The 24,891-nt window shown below is 35.4% G+C and overlaps 1 protein-coding gene across 8 annotated transcripts in view; it reads left to right on the top strand.

Annotated features, from left to right (window-relative positions):
* Window positions 1–24,891, top strand: part of TTC7B (tetratricopeptide repeat domain 7B) — a 138,203-nt gene that overhangs the window by 56,398 nt on the left and 56,914 nt on the right. For 7 of the 8 annotated variants that reach the window (XM_048070503.2, XM_066998260.1, XM_066998256.1 and 4 more), the window contains 7 exons: window positions 2,707–2,844; window positions 7,351–7,434; window positions 8,563–8,667; window positions 9,960–10,077; window positions 10,275–10,332; window positions 13,999–14,071; window positions 15,456–15,616. In XM_048070503.2, the coding sequence (XP_047926460.1) occupies window positions 2,707–2,844; window positions 7,351–7,434; window positions 8,563–8,667; window positions 9,960–10,077; window positions 10,275–10,332; window positions 13,999–14,071; window positions 15,456–15,616 (737 nt within the window). The remainder of the gene's footprint in view (window positions 1–2,706; window positions 2,845–7,350; window positions 7,435–8,562; window positions 8,668–9,959; window positions 10,078–10,274; window positions 10,333–13,998; window positions 14,072–15,455; window positions 15,617–24,891) is intronic. The other variant, XM_066998259.1, reaches the window with a different exon arrangement.

Here is a 24,891-nt window from a genome sequence, read left to right as displayed (position 1 = left end):
GAATGTCCTGTTTGAACTATTTTAGAATTGCACACTTACATAGTAGTGCAAACCACTATCCTTATTCCTAGTGACCTACCTTGCAATGTGTTCATGGCAGGATCCATCACCAGAAAATTAGACTGAGCAAACATTTCCATATACTGTGTGTTGCTTTTGCTGCACAATGCCCTTACCAAAAGGGTGGTAAATTTTAAACCATAAAACTACTCATCGGTACACACTTGGCTTTGTGTGAGTTATCTTCCTGAGAGTTGAGAGGTCTTACTTCAGCTTCAGTGCATGCTAACTCTTGCTAGCTGTAGTAGTTAGAAGTAATACATGACTTATAATTTTGAAACCAATATTTGGCTAAGAAATGAGAATGATTACAGAAGATTGAATAAACAGTATTGTTTAGAGATGGAGTTGTATTATCAATGTAGTATGATCTCTTGCTTGCTTGGGAATTAGTAAAAACATAAACAATGCTTCAAGACTTTTGTCCTTCGTGAATTTATTTAAGTAAATATTGGAAAACAAAATGGAAATCTGACATATAAGTGGCATTTTGTGTAAATAAAAATAATCAAATTGTTATGTGTATATAAGCCCCAGATCACACTGCTAATTTCAGGGAAGTGGTGCACTCTAACATCGTAACTTCTTATTTGGATTATATCTAGTGCAACATATATTCAGAAAATTGAATCGTGACAGTAGATTACAAACGACACTTATGTGTCACATTGAGTTCCCTTAATTTCTGAATTTGGAATGGACGCTTTGATAGGTAAGATTTAAATTGCAATATTTATGAAAGAAATGCTCTGAGAAAGATAGTTCTGTGCTTTTTAAGTATTCTAATTCTCTTATAGGTACATTTCAGAGTACAAAATAGTCATTTAGCCACATGACTGCTGCGACAGTGTACTGTCATACATAACGAGGAAAGTCAGCTGCAACTCTGCCATCACTTACTTTAAGACGTCCTTGTATTCTAGCTGTTACACTTGCAAAGTTAGACGAGCCTTTCCTTACCTAAGCAGGAATGAATAGAAAGGTAGGATCTGAAGGACTGAGATCTTCAAGTCGCAGTGGGTGTATATGTAGCTGCATGTCAGCTGAGCTATAAGTAACAGAATCACGGAAGGGTTCAGGTTGGAAGGTGAATGAAGGCAGAAAATGACTGTTCAGATACATATTTAATACTTAACAAGGCATCCTCTCCCATAAACTACTTTGGCATTGTCAGCCGTTGTTTCACAAGAAGTGCTGTTTCATAGCTTGTTTTGTACTTGCAAGGAATTAAATCAACAGTTATTAAACATGGAGTTAAAAAGGAAGAAGTTCCTGAAGCTGACTAAATATTTATGCAGTGTAGAAAGGAAAAGCCAAAGGCTTCTTGATCAAAAGAAAGTGCAATGTCTGTTTTGGGGTGTATGTGGGGGTGTGTGTTTACAAACCAAGCTGTGGATTGTTCAGTTGATAAATCTTGAAATGTCTATGAATTTTATGCTCCATGCATCTCTGAAAAAATATTTTGGTATTCAGTTATTCTGATTTTAATGATTCTTCGAGTATGATCGGAGCTCAAAATGTTATCCTATTAAAGCAGAGAAGCAATTTATTGGTGCTTAATGTATGTTATTCCTCCCCTCTAAAAAGGGGGGAAAACAAGCTGTCCATTTTAATTCAGCCTATTTAAATTTAATTCAGTCTATTTAAATAAATGTATTTTTAAATAATTTTTAAATATATTTAAATAGTTTTTAAATAAATTTTGGGTAGATCTGTGTGGTGGCAGGAGTTGGACTCGATGATCCTTATGGGTCCCTTCCAACTTGGGATATTTTATGATTCTAGGAAAGGAAAGGAAAGGAAAATGTATTAAGGGGGCCACATCCTGCCCAAATGAAAAGGGGAGGAGAGGGCAAAGAGAGAGAGGGATCTTTAACTTCTGTGTTAAAACTACCAGGTATGTTCCCATTGGCACAAATACTACTATGTAAATATCACCAAATCTACAAATAAAGAAGATACTCTGAGTAGTTGAGTATAGGTAATCTTAGCTACTGGGAGGCTTGAATTTTATTCTTTGCTCTTTAACAGGATTTCTCTGTGAACACAGTCAATTCATTTAACCAGGTCTAGTTCAGTTTACACTTTCTCAAAAGGAAATGTTTAAGGACTTAGGCTTGCAATGTGCATTTCACAGAACAGGGTTGAAAGTGTGAAGCTTTATTGCAAACATGAGCTGATTCTGGACCTGTGCTTGGAACCAGGGACAGTTTTCATTCTCACTAATAATTCTTGAAGGTGATTGTGTGGTTATCTTGGGCAGGTAACTGCATGAAAGTAAGAAGGTAGTCGCATAACGTTATGAAGACAAAAAAAATTTGATTTGCTTGCCGTATTTTACAAGAAGACAGAATAGGAGATTTGAAGATCATTATCATACGTTTTACTTGCCTTCAAAAAAAAATTAAAAGATGAATATGAATATTTAAAACCATGCTTTATTGCGTTTCTGAGAACTTTCATAATTGTATATGTTATGTAGTTTATGTAATTAGAATCAAGCAGTTAAAAATAGATCCATATAGAAACATATAGTGGCAGTCTGATTAGAACAGTAGTTACCTGAGCAAAAAAAAAAAAAAGAAAAAAAAAAAACCAGATTTAATTACAGTGGCTGACTTGGTTTCTTTTTGGTGTATGTTTCAGGCTAACCGTGATGCCGTATTGAGCAGAATACCAGAACACAAAAATGATCGTATCATCAGTTTGCAAAGTGCATCTGTAGTATATGATTTACTTACTATAGCCTTGGGAAGAAGAGGCCAATATGAAATGCTCTCAGAGGTTTGTCCGTAGTAGTGAATATTCAACTGCGTCTTTGTTGTTTGTTTCTGTTAATCATGTTAGTTGTCTTAGTACTTTAGGGCTAGACAAGTACAGGATACTGTCATTCTGACTACTATAGATACTTTCCATCCAAAAACATTTGCTGTCTGAATTTTTACAGGTGACTCAAGGCAGTCAAGCACAGAAATGGTGAAAGGTGTGAGAAATGTTTAGTGGCACAGGAGTTCACATGCTTTTTAGCTGGGGAGACATTGGTCTGCTTAAAAAGATGCACATTAAACAGAGACAGCAGGAAAGAAAAGCAAAACATAAAAGCTGTTGAGGAATGAATGGAAGAGTTTGAGACAGCCAGAGACGTGAACTTCAATAGCTAAACTAGCAGGGCTGAAGTACTACAAGAAAAACAAGAAGATTTTGAATGTTCATAGACCTTTTTCTTTTGATTCTTCTGTTTCTTTTGGTCTAGAGAATTTACTTGCTTCTGCTTCTGATTTCCCTTTCAAAGCTTAGAAGATACAAACTCAATTTTTCTAACTGTGCTCATTTAAATATATTGCCATGAGTCTACTAATGTGTGTTTGTAATAAGAGATAAATATTAATGGTCGGAGATTTCTTCCCACCTAAAATATTTTCTAATGAATAGATTACCAATATTAATATCTAGAAAAAGGATTTTTGAGGTTTTATTTTGAAACAAGACCATTTTGTGCATCTCATATTTGGAGTGTTCCAAATTTGTAGTAGTTTGTAAAATGATTTTGGAGTTGAAAAAAGGGGGAATGTATTACCTTTTTTTTGCAGTCTGTAGGAAAGTGTGTTCTCTGTCTCAGATGTCTTGCGTTTCCACATCTTGGGTGTATTTTGTTAGACTGTGGCAACTTAGTACTTCAGGAAATTTTCAAGTATTGTTAAAAATGTTTTTTGTTTGTCCGTTTGTTTTAAATCTGAGAAACAACCTGCTCAGCCACTCTTTGGACAGAGCGGATCTTTCTGCTGCTCAAAACAGTGCTCTCCCAGCAGCAGGATACTGTCGATGACCATGATTAATTAGTGATATCTGGAAGGAATACTTTAGCATGTGTGGTAAGAAGGCATATTCAGGGATTGATTTGTTAAGAAATCACATTCCTTTACCATAATAAAGGACTATTTTAATTAGGTAAAAGTAAAACCCTAATTCTTCACTGATACATGTTGATAGTGATTCTTAAATCCATACCTTCTGTGATATTAAGCTCTGAATTAGAGTATTCTCCCCTTGAAAATATTTCACAGATGCAAGTTGTGCATACAAGTCAATTTTAATCAGTATACTAGAAAATGAAACTAAGGAACATGAAAGTTTATACAAAACTCTGATTCTACAATATAACTTGGGAAAATTTCTACTTACTTGCTGGTACAGACACCGTCACCTTCATGGAGCTTTAGGCAGTTGCATCAAAGAAAGCTGTGGGAGGCAAATCTCCATATATTTTACATCCAGAACTGTTTAAAGGGTAGATATTAACAATTATTTAGAGGAAAGAAAAAACACACTTGAAAATGTCTCTGATTTCTTTCTTCTTTAAGCAGCTGACAGTGTTGGTGAAACCTTTCCTTTTTACGTATTAACCTACCAAGTAGGCAGGGGGTGTGTAGCCCTGGGTTACAATTACAGAATCACAGAATGGTTGAGGTTGGAAGGGACCTCTGGAGGTCTTCTAGTCCGACCCCCTTGCTAAGCAGGGTCAGCTAGAGCACAGTGCACAAGATGGCATCCAGGCGGGTTTTGAATATCTCCAGAGAAGGAGACTCCACAGCCTCTCTGGGCAAAACAGTTAAGGAAAAAAATAGATCTTGTTTCCTTAAATGGTCAGGCTCAGAATTAGTATTCACAGTTCATGGTGCTTTCCAGTCATTTCTTTCAAAGTAGTAGTTCTTATCTGGTATCTTTACAGTGTGGCCGGAATAATGGATTTGGTTTTGGTTTCAATTGTAACGGATATTACATTATTACTGTTATTCGCATCAAGTTTTATTAATTTTTTTAAGTGTTGGCAAGCTTATTTCAAGATGAGCACAACTTAAACATTTGGTGAGACCAATTATTTAATTTCTATTCACTGGAAAGACCTTCAAAGCTCTAAGATCAGTCAGGAAGCACCATAAATCAGAGAAATGGGAAGAATTCTATATGGCTCTTTCTTACTTCCTCCTTGTCATTGTCATCCTCATTTCGCTCAAGTTCCCTGAAGAAAACCAAACCAGTTGAAAATAGAGGGTTAAATGTGTTTCTAAGACAAACTCTGAAAAGAACAGATACAGGCCATGGATGTCAAGGTGTTATATGTGATGAAATATCTTCTCGTTTTTAGCCTCCCAGTACCATCCAGAAGGACTGTTTCTAAATAAAGGTATATGCAGAACTTCCAGAGTGGATGTTAAACACAGTAAAAGACAGACAGTCACTTGAAATATTTATTTTTGTAACTGCCACACTGTGAGCATAGTCAGAGAGAGGTACTTGGCAGAATTGCCAAATGTGCAGGGAATTACAGGGTGTTAGCAATAAGGTTTTCTCCATCAGGTCAATATCTGCTCTCATTTTTTCAGGGCCATGTCTCACTTCTGAGAGAATGTTTCAGAACAGCAGTCATCAGCATATAGATCATTGGTTTAGAGTCTGAACAGCATATAGATTATTAATTAGTCCATTGAAACTTCTAGAATGCTCTACAATTGAAGACCCTTGTGTTCTGTGTTCTTATACTTTATTTTTTTTTTTGTTTTGTTATTATCAACTTCTCCAACTTCTGTATTTTCTGTTAGTTAGAATGGACAAGTAATTTTTAATTAAGTGAGGCCTAGAAAATTCTTTTTCTAATTGTGAATCAGTGACTATATAATTAATGCTCATATATGCATACATCTGTGAATATATATATAAATGGGAAAAACATCATTAGGTGGTCTAAAAAGTTATAAACATATTTTGACTGTATTAATTTTCCATGTGCCACTTACTGGTGTGAGTCTCTGGGACTATATGGCTGTTATAGGTCAGTGTTCTTTACTTAATTCTTATATAAAACACTGATATCAAAACAGGTAGAGTGAGTCGTATTTGAAAAATGATGTATTTGAAAATGGAAGCTTGAATTCATCCTCCATTTAAAGGCACTCAGGTTAGGACCAGAGTTGCACTAATCATTGGAGAGAGAGATGGATTTAGCAGCTCTTGTCTTCTGCCAGCTCTGTCGGTGAAGATGGAGGAGCGTGCCTTATGTAGGCATCTCTGTGAAGTATCCACAGTAATAGGAAATGTATTCTCATATAATTTATTTGTTTTCTGCTGTGATCTTTTTGCTTCAAACAATTAAAAAAGTTTAATGGGGAATTAAGTCCTGTGTTGTCTTAATAGACATTTAATCAGCTTGCTACACATACAGTCTGATGATGAACTTTTTGCAACAGTATTAGAAAGGGTTTGTTTTTAGAAACTTCAGTCCTTGTATAAGCATTTCATAAAAATTCTGTTTAGTAATAGCCTTGATACTGGGTTCTGTGTAGTAGGAAAAATTGTAGTAGACGTTAGTTAGACATTGCAAATAATGCCCTTCTCATACTTGTTTTTTTCATCTTCAGTGCTATTCTTTGCTTCAGCTCCTGTTATTATTTGGGAACACACTACATACCTGGCTGTGCTTTCTGAGTTTGAATGTAAAAAAAAATTCATGGTATTGCAATTTAACCTATACATTATAGCTATCAAAGCAGAAAAGCTGCTTCATTAATTTCACATTGCAGATGAGAATGTTAATTGCTGAAACAGTTTAATCCAGAGAAGTATTCCACCTTTCAAGTATTCCAACTCCTTAGAGCTAGCCTGATAAGTAAAAAAGAGCATAGCAAAATGAAATAATTCTTACTGACAACAGCAGATACGAAACCTTCAAAATTAGCACAAAACACCAGTGTTATATATTTAATTTCAGTTAGTGAATTTCCTTTTGGAATTCAATTATTAAATTAGAAAATCTCAGCAGAGTATTTAGTGTGCTAAGTTAAAATTCTTAGAAATAATATTCTCAGATCAACCTTTCTCCTCCTCCACTTTTAAGTGGTATTGATAAGTGCTTATAGTGCCATTGCTAGACAAGTGTTCATAAGTTAAAGAATGTGTGTGTACAATCTTTCTTTTCATTTAAGACTTCTCTTGCCTTTTGGAGCTTTTGCTCTAGATACCTTCATTTAAGAGTAAGCTGACTGATATTTATCATTGCTTCTCTCAGACTGAATAGGACAGTAGGAGTATGTAAGTATAGTATATGGGAAATCAATTTTCTGTTCAATTCTTTTTTCCCCTCCATATACAATCTGGCAGCTGTTTTCACTTATTTGAATAATTCATATTTTTGATTACATGTGGTTTGGATGTTAGTCTGTAAGAGTTTTATACTAGTATATCTTAATAATTGAAGAATGTTCCCTTAATGAATTTTTTTCCCCCAAAAAATAGTGTTTAGAAAGAGCCATGAAGTTTGCGTTTGAAGAATTCCATCTCTGGTATCAATTTGCATTATCCTTGATGGCAGCAGGAAAAGTAAGTCTTAATTTTTTGATGTAATTCTTGTTTTGTTGGCTTTTGATAACAATATTTGGCACTTCCATAATTTTTCATCTGTGGTGTTTTTGAAACAAGAACTATCTTACCAACAAGTTCAAGCTAAGCTAAATGAATACAAATTACACTAGATCATGTTTTCCAGTAAAATCTTTGTTCAAATGCTGTTTTGATGAACAAATGCTATTTTTAGGTACAAATTAATGCCAATTCGTGCTTCTCTTTTTCTTGTTTTCTTTGAGAATTTGACTGTCTTTATTATTGTCTTTATTATCATATTATTATTGTCTTTGAGACTGTGTGTACTGTGCTATTAAAATGATAAAAAAATTTTAATTTTTTGTAACCTAACAGCTTTTATTATTAGATACAATCTTCTATTTACAGTTCCTTTTGCTTTTCCATCTCACATTATGAAAAATAAATTATATTCATTATATAATGTAAATGCTTTTTTTTTTTAAAAAAAGATCATTCACAGTAGAGATAACTTGCTTATCTTCAGTGTGGGGGGAAAGGAATGATTTATTTTCTTCCAAAGTTATTTTTTGAAGTATAGTGATTCTTAAAGTGCTTGATTCTTGTCGTTCTCTGTTCATTTAGAATACTCTCTTAAACTGCAGTTGGATATAGGAAAATGAACTTAAAAAGAGGAGCAATGACAGTCTGTTATAATGTCTTGTATCATATCTACTGTTCTTATGTGCTGCTGTAACTCCCAAGGAGCACTAAAACATAGCTTGTTCTGATTACCATCTCCTGTTTCTGCTCTTTCATTTTCCTTGATGTAATGGAAGCCCACAGGCCTACCAAAGTTTTTAAATGCGTCTCAAAACTGTTTTCTGAATTATGAACCATTGGGATTACATTCTGAGCAAATATTTCGCCTGGGACTCTTAATCATAGTTCATAGGGGGAGAATAACTACGGCAGTGGCTAAACTCTTCTGTTTTATGGGAAGAGTTCTTGTGACAAATTTTCGACAAAACGTTCAGTAATGGCTCCTTCACGTAGGGGAAAAATAAAGCAGAAAATGGAAATACTAATCTTGTGTCTGTGAAACGTATTTATGTTTTTAGTAATTTCAATGGAAAATGTTTTTAACAGTCTGCTCGAGCTGTTAAAGTCTTGAAGGAATGTATACGTTTGAAACCAGATGATGCAACTATTCCACTCCTTGCTGCAAAGCTCTGTATGGGATCTCTCCACTGGGTAAGCTTTGCCACTGTTTGTCTTCTCAGCAAGATCTGAGACTAAAGTGCAACAAAATCTTGGTGTAGAGATGTAGCAAATAATTTTGGTCAGTGACTACATGCATAAGATCATCACAGAAAACACAGTACAGATAAGTGTATGCACATGTACATCCCAGCTGCATGGCTTTAAAGTACTTGACAGCAACGGTTAAGCTTATCCACATGGCATATCTTTGTACTGATCTAAGACAGAATGTATTAGAAATTGAAATGTTGTTGGCATACAGAGATTAAAAACTTAACTGATGTCTGTAGAAAATAACTAGCTTGGGAAGTGAATGGGACAAATCCCTCATTCTTTTTGAGAAACTCTTCCACTGATACCATGTTTGGAGACAGCTGGTGTTCATGAATTCCTAGTAGGGGCAGTGTCTTTTGCAAAAGTGTTACCTGAATTGCATTATTCATATCCTTGAAATTGGTGTATCTATACAAAAAACATTAAGGTGGTTGAAGATCATAATATGAATTTTCAGGAAATAAGTAATTTTCAAAAGAATGTTTCAAAAAGAATGAGAAGAGTCACAATCAGAAACTGAGAAAATAGCGCAGTAGTAGAAATATGACTTGTTGAGGCTGACAAAAGTAGTTTTAGTAATTAATATAGATCCTAGTTCTGTAAATTGCTCCCTATGGACTGACTCTATATGGAGTAGCTAGCTATACTTAGCATTTACATTTACTGGAATGGATTCAAACATTTATTTAATTTTCTTTCTAGATTGCTGAATAGCGTGCTAGCCTGGGTATGCAGTTAAACCCTGATCTTTTACAAGTTTCTTTCTTCATGAATTTGCATACATTCAGCAATATTGTATGTGATGCAGGGATTTGCATAGCTATACTCTTTGCAGGCTTGGAACCATGTTTTTTGTAATTGATTTTTCTTAAAGAAATAGTTCATGGGGCAAGAACTCTTATTAACTATGAAATGCAAAAATGGTAGATGGCATATATAGGACAAAAATGCCTTCTTAATTTAAAGAAAAAGGTGAAAACCCAGTAATTGTGCGTTTCGTACCAGTATTTATTTCAACCATAACAGTGGGTGCTTCAGCATTCTTAAATCTGCATTCCATACTGTGAACTTAGCAAGAAAACTAAGTCTAATGGAAAGAGAAGCAGTCCTAAAAGTGATTATGACTGAGATTTCAACAGATTCAGTGAGCATAATACACATGTTGTGCATTCTTCTCATTAAGCTTTAGCTAGTTTTAGACTTACATGGATGTTTTATAATGTTTTCAGTTGGAAGAAGCAGAAAGATTTGCCAAAACAGTTGTTGATCTTGGAGACAAAACGTCTGAGTTCAAAGCAAAAGGCTACTTGGCACTGGGATTGACTTACAGTCTGCAGGCTACTGATGGTAAGATAAGAATAAACACTCAAATCTGGAAATTCTCATGTTGCCTAAAAAAGGATACCTATCAGAATACTAGACTTCATATTAAAACTTCTGTGTGCAGCCTTTTTCCCTAGTCAATATATTAACACTAGTTCAGTGAGCATGTGGAATGAAATCTCTTGATCTTGCATATCACTGATTAAATATATCCTTTTCAGCATCTTTGCGAGGGATGCAAGAGGTCTTACAGAGAAAGGCTCTTCTTGCATTTCAGAGGTGAGTGGGTGTTAATCTTTTCATTTAATTCTGCCTGTGTAGTGAAAAGCTTTATTATGTGTTAGAAAGGGACTTGTAGAAGACTGTAATGAGGATTTCACCTCTGGGAGTTTGCCTTCATGAGTACATAATGTATTTCTTCAACATTCGCTTCATCTTTTTCTGCCAGAAATATCTAAATTGATTCGTAAGGATTTCCTTTTATTTCGTTTTAAAGACATTTAGGTTACTGCCTAGTATAAAATATTTGCTTAGAGGACGATTCTGTTCTGATCTAGAACGAAATAATTGTATGACGCAAGGTTTTAAGTAATGGTTCAATGTGATAGCGTTTCTAGAAGAGGTAGTTGCTGATCAGATTATATAGCAGGGTATCATTATTTATGCCAGTAGAGGCAGAATGATAATCAAAGCCCTGCTGCTGTGGTTGAGGGGTGAAGTGCAGGTTGTAAGCCCGTGGAAGAAAATTATTTTTATCTGGAGCTTTAATGGTGTAGGCAGTGACATTGCAAATGCCTCATCTTCCACATGCCTTACACAGTAGTAGTGCTGTTGGAGGTAACAATAGTTCATTCGCAAGAGTTTGACTCTACAAATGATAAACAGGTGAAAGAGAACATCTTTACCCTAATTACGGAAGAAACAAATATTGGTGGCATAACCATCAGAAGAGCTGCAACATTTAACTACACCTCTTTTTATGTTTCATTCTCTGCAACTGAACAATAAACCTCTTGATGCCTTCTTAACTGCTCGGTTTCAAAGACTTCCGAGCAGTGATAGGTGCCAGCTGACATCTAAAAACATATCTAGCAACTCTTCAACAAATCATTGCGTATGTTCTCTAGCTATTTAGATGGAGTGGAACTTTAGTTTTGTAGTGATGTGGATTTTTGAAATATTTGTGCTAACTAGCAAAATATAAATTTATACACAGAAAGTTTGGAGGACATGGGGATTAATTACATCTGCTTTCTTTGCATCATCTTTGTGATTCATTGTGTATGTGGGTTATATTTTTTCTTTTTTTTTTTTTTTAGTTCATACAACCTCCTAAGGAACACTGTTTAGTATTTTTAAGTGCACATTCAAGGGTATTGGTGTTCAGTTATATACTCATCCTTTCTGCTGTCCTTTCTTAGAATTAACTTGTACACAGACTTAATTAAAGTGTCTTTTGAAGGTGTTAGTAATACATAGGGTGTATGTTTTGAAAACTCTGGTGAATGGTTGATATGGTTGATATTGCTGCTAGCGATATTACTGATGAGTAGCTTACATTCCACGTATGATCTTGAATAGAATGGTTTGGCCCTTGAAGAGAACGTAGTTTCTGCATCTTAAAATCCTACAGTTATCTCCTTTGAGAAAGGAGAAAGTATGTTTTGTGAGGTGATAGTTTTGCATATTAACATGTTTCCCCATTTGTGTTCACAGAGACTCACAAAAGGAGTCTGATAAATCTGCTAGACTGGGAATATGCTGCAGTGTAGTTCATAGTGTTGCTAGTTGCTTGTGTTGATGATTTAGGTATAGGATGTTACCTAAAATTTGTTCCCACACAGAGTGGGAACAAAGCTAAGCTTACCAGAATCATGCCCATTTTCCTCTCACGCTTCTTTAAAAAAAATAAATGTTTTTCAGGAGATGGAAGTTGAAATTCTCCATTCATCTCCTACGCAGTTTATAGAACAAGCAATTGTACTGGGATCAGTATTCTGATCTGTCAAGTTTTATTATTTTTGTTTCGATTTCGTGTTTTTTTGTGTTTGTTTTTTTTTTTTTTCTTTTTAAATCATTTACTTAGAGGACCAATTCCTGAAGAAACAGAAGTCTGAAGAAGTACAGTTTTGTGCGGGGACCCTTTTCTATGCCAAATTTCAAGGGCATCACTTTGTGACATTGGCCATTTGAGAAGGCACTTGTTGCCATCTTTGCACACTGCTGAGGGGGTGTTTGTTTCGCTAACTTCTTTTGGAAGACTTTCAGTGTTTTTCATGTGGTCGGTGTGAATTGGAGAGTTTCACAGAACTTGCCAAATTTTTGATAGATAGTAACAGCTTTATTCTTTCACTGGCTGAAGCTTGGTGACTGAACCAGTACTCTCCAAGATAAAAGATGAAAAAAGAAAAAACAGAAAACAAACAAATGAAAATTCCTACACCCTGCTAGGGTTTCATATTTGACTCTAATTTTGAATTTAGAGTTACGTTCAATAAAATATGAAAAAGTCCCCTACTAACTTAAGCTACGTTGATATGTGTTGGAGTAGTTGCTAAACTAATGGAGCTGTCTCTTTGGACTTGGGAAGACAGAATTGCACCAGTCAGAAGAAGAAGGTTCCTTTTGTGATTGTAATGAATTAAAGGTTAATTTTGTTTGCTCCATATGAAGAAGACTGATTAGATGTTCTGAAGATGATTATTGTACACTATTTCTACCTGAGCCTGCATTAAAAGAATGCATCAAGTATAGATTAAATGTAGTGGCACTCTTACTGTCCAGTGTTTACTACACATCATTTTGGGGTATAATGATAAATTTTTTTTGTCTATGCTGAAGCTCTCCACCTCCCACCAAAACAACAACAACAACAAAAAAAAACAACCAACAAACAAACAAAACCTTATCTTGCACGGGAAAGGCTGTATTACAGTGTATTGCAAGAACTTTTTCTGTGGGATTTGTGTCAATATGAACAAGACAAATTATGTGCATTTGACCTGAACATCCAAATGAAACAAACAAAATTTAATAAAAATGTGGGAAAATGTTATTTTTGTTTTGGTAACTGGGGTTATTTGCAACAGCAGGAATTAACAACATTTTGGGAGTGAGTAAGTGTAAAACACTGCTGTTATTGGGAAGCTCAACATTTTTGTGGACGAGTTATGTTTATAAAAAATAATCAGCATAAAGTTCTTTATCTGACCTTCAAGCATAGCTACATGATGAACCAGATCTTATGCTGCCTTTTGCTGTACTGCTGTGATAAAGCCATCGAGCACAGGTTTCTTTTACATTGCCACATATCAAGATACTCTGCTAACTTAAGTCTCGAAGAAACTCAAAGCCAGAAAGTAGCTGGCTTCCTAGGAGGCTCAGTATGCTGAGAATGTGCCTAAAGTTTAGGACTCTAAAGAATAAATAAAATTCAGATCTACTTTGCAGCTACTTTTCCTCTTCAAATTCTGTGCTTCAGAACCATCCTGGTCAGGGACAGTGTGATTGCTTGGGTACTTCTTGTGCAGATGACAACATTCTTTTCTTTGAAGGCACATTGATGTGGTTTTTTTCTGTGTTTATATGTAAGAAATCTCTGCTTAATGAAAGTTTATTAAAACTTAGTTACATATAGTTTTGTTTAGGAGTATATTTTAATTAAAGAATCATTTTGTATTGCTCATTTTAAAAACTTATACTAAAATTACATAATTCGTTTCTCCAAAAAAATGATACTTTGGGTCATTTATGATGATTGAGAAGTACAGGAGAAGTCACTGTAATGAATACCAGGTATATAAAAATATCAGTATACATGTAGTGAAGAGATCTAAATATGTATACATGAATATATATACATTTGTAGGGGTGTATAACCTGTATTAACAGGAGAAAAAAATACTGTTGTTTTTGTTTTGTTTCTTTGTTTTTGTTTTTCTCCAGGGCTCACAGTTTGTCTCCAACAGATCATCTGGCAGCTTTTTACTTGGCACTGCAGCTTGCCATATCCAGACAGGTTAGTTCTGTTTTAGAAGTGCAACCTCACATTGCCATATGAACATTAAAGCATGTATCTGTTGGTGGATGCAGATGATCATTTCTTCAATAAAATTGTGGTTTTCCTTGTGCATATATGCATATATATGAAAAAGATATGGATATATTCTCTCTGAACACCTTTGGTTTTATATACTTCTCCAGACTTCTGCCACAGTATTTGCAGTCCAAGGATCAGAAATAAGACATAAGACATTCAATTTATGTTTTTCATCATTAATGGTGCTTGGCAGAGAGTAACAAAGTCAATTTTGTACCCTGTTTTTACCTATTATACGTGATCTCTGTTTATGGATTTTCAAGAGAGTGGGACACTTGAATCTAGTCTTTAACAATCTAGACAGTGCTTAAGTCTTCAGTATCTGATAAGATACATGCCTTTTCTGAATACTTTTAGAAGATTTGGTTATTGCGAACAAAATTACAAAATAAGACTATAATTGGAAAATCTTTTAAAGCTATGAAAAAGAACAGAGCGCAATCTAACTTGTACAGTTATTATAGAATTGTAGAATCATTTAGTTTGGAAAAGATCTCCAAAATCATCAAGTCCAACCGTTACCCTAGCATATATGTAATATATAATATAATATGCTGTGTATTATATAGTTATATGTATTGAAGGTACAAATTCTACCATATATCAGATGAATTAGTATAATGCAGAGCTGCTTTGTATATGTCATGATAAGCCTTTTTCTGTGTCAAGTTTATTTCAGGAAGTAGTTTTGAGCCACGGTAGTTTACGTAATCTAAGTGACTACTTTTCATTGCTATTGAATAGCACAGATGGTGGATGAGGTCAGTTAGAGTGGAATGGATTGTCCCTTTAGCATCACTTAATATTTTTCAGTAGCAGACTATGACTGTATTTCTGAATTCCAAACTTCTATTACTCAATTAAATTTCCTGGTTTTAACACTTAGTGTACTTATTTTGATCAGACATACATGTAATGCGGGAGATCATGAAATTCCATGTGAAGAAAAGTTACTGTGGCAGTCTAGCTGCATGTTTCGGTTAATGTATTACAATTAAAATATTTTCAAAATCATCGAGAAATACAACCAGTATTTGGAAAAAAAAAATCTGTAAGTTAATATTTTAAAAGACTGAAGGGAACTGTTTTTTAAAACTTCCATCTTATTTTTCAGGGTTAATATATTATTTAATTTTTGCAGATCATTGTAGAACATCAAGTCTATTTTTACACTGATGAATAGTCTTCTACAGGAGTCTATCTTGGTGAACAGTGTGAAAACATTAAGTACATGTAATCAAGTAATAAGAAAGACTTCTAATAGTGGTCCTCTCTTTTTCTCCTTTTTGTTTTTTTTAATCAGATACCAGAAGCATTGGGTTATGTTCGTCAGGCTCTACAGCTACAAGGAGATGATGCCAACTCTCTTCATCTCCTTGCGCTCTTGCTATCAGCCCAGAAACACTATCATGATGCTTTGAATATCATTGATATGGCCTTGAGTGAATATCCAGAAAATTTTATGTGAGTGAATGTCATGTTTGCTTTCTGTGCTTTCTCTCATATTTTTCTTAGATTCTTATATCATTCATTTTGAGAAACGACTGATTTGAAATTGGTCTATTTTTAAACTTTTTTTCAATGTTGTTTCCTCCTGACATTTAATTCAAGTCTGATTTTTATTAAAGGCTTTTTAAATAGTGATTAAGTATTTGGTTTTGGAAGGGAGACTAGAGCTGGATAGCTGATCTTGTTTTGTCTTTTTCCACATACTGCTTGTTTAGATGGTTTCTCCCTGTTATATGCTTTAAGAGTATTTTTCTGTCTTCTGTTTTTATGCAATGTTCTAAGAAGGATAAACAGGACATTACTATTAGCTAGGGAAGATTGATCCCATCTTACAGATAACTCTGTGCATGTTGTATGGAATCTGAGTTCTTTTTAGGTGTTTCCACACATGCTTCATGATTTGAGAACAATCTAGCAGTTCTCCTAAACCTGTCTGTGCTTTCTTCAGATCTCTGATGGATCTCTGTCAGTAAATCCTGGTTTGAAAGGCAATAGAAGTATCAGCCATCTAATTTTTTTGGTTCATCTTCTGCCACTTAGTGGGAACATACATGGCAAAGAACATGCTGCTATATCTCTCAGAATAATTAATGATCTAGAAAAAGTATATCTGAAACTTCTCTCTGTTTTAATAGAAAAACAAAGGATCATTCGGTAAAATGTTTAAAATGACTTATGAGCATTAGAAAGATAGATAATTATGGGTTTTTCAAGTATGGTTCGTGTCCTTTCCATACTTGTTTTTATCTACATTTTGTGGTTAAATGTATTGCCTGAGTTGTTTTGATCTTTCTGAAGTTCTGGTACTTCTAGTAAAGCATGTATATTAATGACATGAGTCATAATGGTGGTTCTGCATTGTTAGTCCTGTTGCATAACACAAACACCGTGGTGATACAGTGTGCTATGTTAAACCTGCTTGTGCAGATCAGGGAACCGGAGAGAAATATCTTGGCGGTAGGAATCTCCATCAGATGTACAACTGCTGAGTTCAAGGCACATCTCTAGGCAGTCTTTTAGAGTCTTCTCTTTGGTGCTGTCAAATTGATGCTGGTTCCAGGGAAGTCGAGGATATGACTGAGATTTCTTATGTGTGCTCTGCAATTGATGCTGACAGCCAGCCAAACACATCTGGTCAATAAGATAAATTTGGATTGACTCCTTCATGTAGCTGGATTATTTTTGCAAAGATTTATCAGCAAAACCTCAAGTTTACAATCTGTTCTTGCGCACTATATCTGGTGTTCTTGAAATAGTTGTCAGCATGTGTGTATGAGCATATAAAATGTGAAACACAAATGCTTACTGTATTGTTGATTCTATTTTTTATACCGCAGCTTCTTTAAAGAGTAGGACTTCATGGTACTTCCTAGCAGGCTGGGAAGAGATCCTTGTGTGTTCCTCTAAGGCTTACTAATTTTGGGATATACTGAAACATTTGATTATTTGTCTTTGGTATTTTATTGGCTTTTGTAAACATTTCAAATATCATAATGTTTTGTCTTTTATCTTTCAGTTATGTCTTGGTATTCTCTTTATTTGTCAGAATCAATTACCTCACTTTTTTTTTTTTTTTTTTTTTACAAAACTCGGTAGCTTTACAGTGTAATAGATCTCTGTACTTGGCAAATACTAAAGTAAAACATAGGGCATATGATTTAGTTTTCTTCCTATTTCTTTTATTGTTATTATCCACATACCTCTGCATGCTGTAAATGCATTGTTACAGTGAGTGCTGTCCTGGCCTATTCACAACTGTATGTTCTTTCTGTTTTGCTTTTCTTGGTGAAAAGAATCTAAGTTTTCAGAACTTTATTAACACTATATCTTTGTAAAATGCCAGAGGTTGCAAGGAAGTCATAGAACACACTGAGAGTCATACTGAGAAATCGATGCTCTAAAGCATTCCTCTGTTGTAGTTAATTAGTAAATACCTGTCAGTTTTTAATCTTTTAAAAGTTGATACATTCCTAGAGTTGTTTCATGTTCAGTGTTTGAAGTGCACTGTAAGCATACCATCATACACTGAATTATAGTTAACTTTTCTGTGCTATAGAGTTAGAAAGTTGCTAAACAAATGGAGTTGATTAGATAATGATTTTGCTCCATGTATCCCTAGTTCACTAAGTAGAAAGATTTCTCAGAGCAAAAGACCTCTGTCCCATCATAATGTAAAGAAGTGGAAAAAATCAACAAAAGTCACACTGTGCTGTTAATGGCATGATATAGCTTTATTTTTCAATGGAGAGTTGATTGTTCTTCCTTTGCCCATTATATTGTAAGCATAAACATGCAATCTGCTCTGAGAACTTAAAAAATATGGGGACAAACTCTTGGAAAAAAAAAATGTAATATACCTGTAAAAATGAAAAAGGTATGTATTAGTGTTTTCCAGAAATAATCAAAATGCACGATTTTGATCTCATTCCAGTCAAATGGCATTTGAACTCATCAAAAGTTACACCGTTTTTCCCCTATTTCATTAGACAACTTGTCCCTGTAGTATAAATGTGCAGTTCAGTTCCTCTTAATCTTGACAGATTTTAAACCCACAGATGACGAAGCACGGAATCCTAACCATCAAACTATATGGTAGACTGTGTTCTCACTATATGGAGAGATGTTCCTCTTAAAGAACCAAGGACACGCTGCCTTGAAAGCAAGGAGAGTAGGCAGGAAGGAGCCACAATATATCCTAAAGTGCTAGAGTAGTTAACTGTAAGGGTGTAGATGTGCAGGTGAGTTCTTTGCTGCTTGGGTTTGCCTTGAATTTTATTTATTTTAATCTAATGATTGCCTGCTCTGAGTGTATAAGCAGTCCCAGAGGTGTGCATTACTGTCTGAAGGTGTATTCAAGATGATGCAAGCTTGTGCTTGTTTTGTTGCATTGATACCTGGGGGTACTTTTCTTCTGCTAGTTTATTTCCACCAACACCAGCTACAGAGCTCTACTTGTGGTAAGTGCATCTTTGCAGTGAAACCAATAGCATATACAATTCTCAGAGATCATTTCATTATCAAGACCCAAGATAACTGCTATGCTCAGTTATTTCAAGGCAGTGCCTAGATATGCAGGATTCCAGTCATAAATTGGCTATAGTCATGTTTTATGGCTAACGTGTTGAGTTAAACTGTCTCGTACAGTGTTGACAGCTGACAGAGAAAAGCCAAAATGCTTAGGACACTTGGTGATAAGCACTTGTCAAATAGACAAGTGGAGAACAGTTTTTGGGGAGAGAGCATTTTGAAAGTAAATCAAATCCTTCAGCTGTTAAGAGCTTTCTGCCTTTTTATAGGGTTTTGAAAACTTTTCTTGGGAATCTTTGTATTGTCTTGTTTTTGAACAAATGTCAGTGAACAGATCCGCTTTTGTTTAATGCTTTTAGGGTTGGGGAGAAGACTGAGAAATAAGTAAGCATTGATTCATGTTGAGCTTGTATATCTTGTGCAATATATATAATATAGTTACATGTGCTGTGTTAAGGAGCCTTATTTACGAACTCCTTTCCATGACCCTTCCCTGTCCTTTTACCTACTTGTGATGAGGAGCCTATATCTTAGTGGTTTTTTGAATAGTATAAAATCTTGAAATAACACTTTTGTCTGCCCTACTTCATAGTTAGCCAAAAGAGACAGAGTTATGTTTCTTAATGAAATATTTTTGATACTGTTTTCTTCATCATAGCTTTTCAAGAGTTCTCTGTCATTATTTCAAGTGTTGGGGCAGTTAAAGACAAGTATAGTGCCTGAAATTAGCATAACTAGGCAAAATATATAATGAATATTAATAGCTAATTGTATGCTGAAACTTGAGAACTGCAATGGATAGCAGCTGACAAGCTTTTGAAGTAGGAGAAGCAGGGAACAGCAGATGGGTTATTTGAGGAGTGTAAGCATGTTATTTTAATGTTAAGTACACTCAAAAAGGAAAGACATATGGTAGCAGGTTCGAAGACAACTGAAGACTGAGTTCACAGTTTAAACATTTACATTTGTTGAAGTGTGATGGATTTTGTTTTCTTCCAAGAATCTTTCACAGAAGCATCAGGCCGATGTATCACTCTACTGAAAATTATTAAAATCTTTTCCTTCATGTCCTTCAAGGATTTCTTCTGAGCTACGGTAGGTTTCCCAGAATCACATAGCCTATTAACCTTCCCCTCAGATTGTTGATTAACAAACTCATTTCTTGTTGTCCAGGTAGGCATAACAGAAGAGCTGTTGGTACATGCAGTGTATGATGGTACGTGCATTGCTGTTCTGTGGGACAGGCGTGTATTTATCAACTAGAGGGAAGAGATTACACCATTCTGTTTTCCCAAAGTTGGGGAATAGCTGCACTGTTATGTGTGGCGTTGGATGAGTTTGCACTTCTTTTTTCTTGATAAAGAGAACACTGGGAATTCTTTGAGAAAAGGGCAGTAATATATGATTAGACAAGAAGTAGTAGTCTACGGGCCTTGCCAAAGTCATGTCTGTGAAAAGGTCGGTGTATACACCCTTGTCAACTTCTGACAATATGCTTTTTCAAATTCGTTTCATTTTTTATCTTGTCTGTCTTGGGAGTAAATGGGTTCGTTCTCAGAAATATTTGTGTAAGTCCTGAATTTACTCATCAACGGAATAGAACAGTTCAGTTGAAAGAGACCTTCAAAGATCACCTGGTCCAACTGCCTGACCACTTCAGGGCCAACCAAAAGCTCAAGCACATTTCTGAGGGCACTGTCCAGATGCCTCTTGAGCAATGACAGGCACGGGACACCAACCACCTCTCTAGGAATCCTGTTCCAGTGTCTGACCACCCTCACGGTAAAGGCATTTTCCCTAATGCCCAGTCTGACCCTCCCCTGCTGCAGCTCCGTGCCATTCCCTGCCGTCCTGCCATCGGGTGCTGGGAGCAGAGAGCGGTGCCTCCTTCTGCGCTTCCCCTCCTCAGGGAGCAGCAGGGAGCAACGAGGACGCCTCTGAGCCTCCTCTTCTCCAGATTGGACAGCCCAAGTGTTCTCGGCCTCTCCTCACAGGACACATCTTATGAGGTTTTTTGCCTTCCTCTGGATGCTTTCAAGAACCTTAACATCCTTTTCGTATTGCCAAGCCCAGAAATGCACACAGTATTTCAGGTGAGGCTGCACCAATGCTAATTATAGTGGGAGTGTCACCTCTCTTACTGAAAGACAGTGTCAGTTGCTTATGATTTTTCTTTTTCTGCTAGGCCCATCTTTTTTTTTTTCTTTTATGTTAGTTGTTATGATGTGCTTTTACAGAATGGTCCGTTAAACAGGACATTGTTGATAGGTAGATATTACTTTATGTAACAAATTGGTCACTGGCCTCAGGGTATTATCCCTGACTGTTATATTTGCTAGGCATTGCTAGGCTGCAGATACTTCTCTGGAACTTGATTGAAGGAGTCCCAGTTTGGGCCATGAGCTGGCTGCCACAGTTTTCAAGTATAACTAATTTGTTCTGGCTTCAGTCAGAAACTGTCTTCATTATAGTTTACAGATTTACATTTTCTTAGGGACATTGAGTTAATAAGATGGCATACACCATGTATAAATACACCTCCACCAAAAGTAATGGGACTGACTACTTTTTTTGTCTGCAAAGAAACAATGCTACCACTCTGTGAATAAATATATAGGAAATCCTATTTTAAAGGTTGCAGTGGAGGCCATCCAATACACAGTGAAGATACCTGTTCATGGTTTCCAGAACATTCTGTTATTTTGGGATTTGAGGGCTGTTTTTGTTGTATCTTTTGCCTGTTTGAGAGTCGGGCTTCTAATAGCCGTCTGAATTGTCTGTTTTTATTTCATCTGTGTTCCTATGTATATGGGCCTCTCAGTACTGGGGATTTGTCCAACCAAAGTTGGAAGAGATTACCCTTCTGCTTCTGCTTTATTTAGGCACTAGAGAAACCTGTCACTTTTTCTGAATCTTTTGGATCGGGTTTCACACCTTCTAGTATTATTGGTGATTGATTTGAGAAATGCTTTAGGAGATTTTTTTATTATTGTTAAATTGGATGCATTTCAAGTGTTTTAACAAAGATTAGATTTGGTTTCTTGATCTCCTTTGCCAGTGTTGGTGATCTAGTGATGCAGTTCATTAGATTTCCTAAAGGAACTGGACTGATAGAAGCAGCTGAAAAAACAATTGAAGTAATACATCGCGGATAGTTGTACTTGGTAACCTCCTCTTATTATTTGTTTTGTTAGCTTGCAAATGTGACTTGGGTAATGGAGACTAATTCTCAATTGTTGACAATTAAAACAAAAATTAGGAACAGATATGATTAATTGGGGAAGAGGAAACTGGCTTCAGGATAAGGAGAGAAAATTTTATTGGGTAGCAATATCACAGAAATTCAAAAGAAATGACCAGGAAATAAGATTAATTTGTTCAGTTTATATTTACATCTTTCCTGATAATAAAACTTTCCTGAAAACTCAAAGTAGACTGACTGTGCAAGGATACACTTTGCAGTTGCAGCAGACACCTCTCTGAAATTCTTTACTTACTTAAATTATCATGATGATTGAAGTGAGGCATGTAAAATCATTTAATGTAAATCCTTTATTAAAATATGCTTGTCATCTTTTGTTTTGATGATCATATAGTTACTTCAGAATTGACTATTATGAAGTTGTCAGTTTTACACAGCAAGCATTAAAAGGGCATCTGTCAAAACCAAATACTCAAATTATTAGAATTTAAAAGCACAAGGATCAATTTTTAAATGACCTGGCCTCCTATATATCAAGCTGCTAAATTTGCTTTGGTTTTCTCTAATAATAGAGGTTTAGCTCAGCCATACCTTCCAGAGGACATCTGATTTTGATACGGACACATCAGAAGCTGGAGATACCACTGCAGCATGTGGTAGTTTGTTTCTATTTGGCACTCTTCATTAAAACTGGTTTTTTGTTCTTAATTTGAGCTGTTCCTTTATTTGCTTCCAGATATTAGTTTTTGCATATTCTTTACTAAGAAATGTGTAGTACTAGTGCCTTCGTACTCTGTTGGTAGCTACTATAATCAAGTCACCTCTAAACGTCCTTTCTGTTGAGAATGTCACTGTGTTTCCTGATAGCAGGGCACATTCTGTAACCTTTTAGTTATGTGTTGCACTTCAGTACTGCAGCCAGCATTTTCATCATACGTAAACAGGAGCTGCACAAAATACTTCCATATTGCTCCCTTCTCTGGAGATATTCAAGGCCCATCTGGACGCCTACCTGGGCAGCCTGCTCTAAGCAACCTGCTTTGGCAGGGGGGTTGGACCCGATGATCTCTCGAGGTCCCTTCCAACCCCTACAGTTCTGTGATTCTGTGATTATCATTGCTTTCTACAAAGAACTTTCTGCATCTTGTCAGTTGGAAAGGATTGTGTTAGTTATTTTGAGCATAATTGCTTCATTGGGAGTTTATGTCCAGTTACCTGTTTGCTAGCATAATTTGCTTCTCAGTCACTTATTTCTATGATGCGTTTCCACTTTAGAGTGCAAAGGCTGTATTTATTCTTGCAACTATATGCTCTTTTTAAAAAGAAATCCAGCTTGAGAGCTGTTAAGCTGTGCTACTGAAGAAATTGACTGTAAAATTTTGTACTGCGCTGTTACAAGGATCTTTGCATTAGGAGAGTATATTACACATAAATTAAAGTCCCATTGGATACAAGTGAAATTCCTGAATGAAGGGTCTTACGACAGTCGACCTTACCTTTTCCTTTTAAAAGAAGGTACAAAATCGCAGACTGTAATCTGTTGTCAAATTCTGGATTGTGAATGAAGTTAACACTGTGAACTTCAGGATTTTCTTTTAATTTTAACCTTTTTATTCTAAACCACTTATTCATGAGTAATTACAAGGCTGCCAGAAGAACACTGGCTGATAGCAGTTTCAATTTCTCTTAGTATATGCTAAGGTTTGGCTTTTTTAATGATACCTGTAATTTACATCAGAAGTCTTTCCCATCTATCTAATTGTTGAGTGCAAGAAGTGACTTGCTAAAACTTTAGGAAAGGTGAATAGATTTCTATTCTCCCAAATCATAAATATTAAATAATATGTGTTCAAAATAAATTTTATACGCACTTTGTACTGATTTCCCACCTTAATTACTGTGGCATCTGTCAGTTAATCTGATTTAATTTATACAATCTGTTGACACTGATGGCTTTGTTACAGAAATGAGCTGTTATTATATGAAATGTGTGTGTAAACATAAGCTTACATCAACATAATTATCTTTTTGCTCAAGTTCAGATCATTTAGAAAAAGTCTGTATCAAAAAAATTGTTCACTTTCAGACTTTGATATCATTCTGTAGTGATCTCCATTGCCCTTTCTGTGATTTTGTTCTTATTTTATTTATTTTATATAGGATCACAGTCTAACATTTAAGAAGTCATACATTTAGACTTGGTGAGGTTTGTGTATGTGTGTGTGTGTTTAATGTAGTGTCTAGGTTTAAAAACAGAACACCTTCTCTTGAATTTTCCTAGCATTCTAGGATTTGAAGTTGTGGGGTATGTCAAATGGGCACTTAAATGTGAGACCAAAATGAAATATTGTGTGTCTCTATGCAGAACTGGTATGTGTTGTCTTTCTTTTGTGCACTAATAAGTAACAGGCTATCAGTGTTAATTATATAAAGTTTATTATATTTAAGCTACTGTAGAAATTAATATGGTTGTCAGCGAGATGACTGTTTTTTGAGGCTTTCTATGTGAATTTGTTGGTTGCTATTATTTTTATGGGGCTGCCAGTATTTTAATTACTTTCCTACCACCTCTTAATTGTTGGTTATGATGTAAAGATACTGTTAGCTGAAGTTAGAAATGCAACTATTGTACTACTTTAAAAGGTTCTCTTACAGCATATAAAGTGTACTCAATTTATGCAGAACGTAACACAAAGGTAGTTGCGTTTTTAATCCTGCATTGCAAACACGTGGATTGGATCCATCCTTTCAAATTTTAGCTTCTTCAAGTGGGTTAGCTGTTCGCTCTTGTGTATGTTGTGCTGAGTATGCTTGGCCTGACCTCACTGCATACAGAAGAGTCCTTAAAGGGTTCTCAGCAAGGCTTCTGCTGTGTTACGCTCTAAGGCTAATATTTTTCAAAGCACATACCTTCAGTGATGGGCACAGCTCTTCCTTATGTTCTTCAAGCCTGAAATGCATAGATAATCTATATAAGAAGAGAATAATAATGAAGTTACTC

Source organism: Anser cygnoides, chromosome 5 (genome assembly GCF_040182565.1).
Source record: "Anser cygnoides isolate HZ-2024a breed goose chromosome 5, Taihu_goose_T2T_genome, whole genome shotgun sequence".
In the NCBI taxonomy this organism is placed as follows: Eukaryota; Metazoa; Chordata; class Aves; order Anseriformes; family Anatidae; genus Anser; species Anser cygnoides.
The sequence above is the reverse complement of the archived record's forward strand: the minus strand, read 5'-3'. Positions and strand labels throughout refer to the sequence as shown.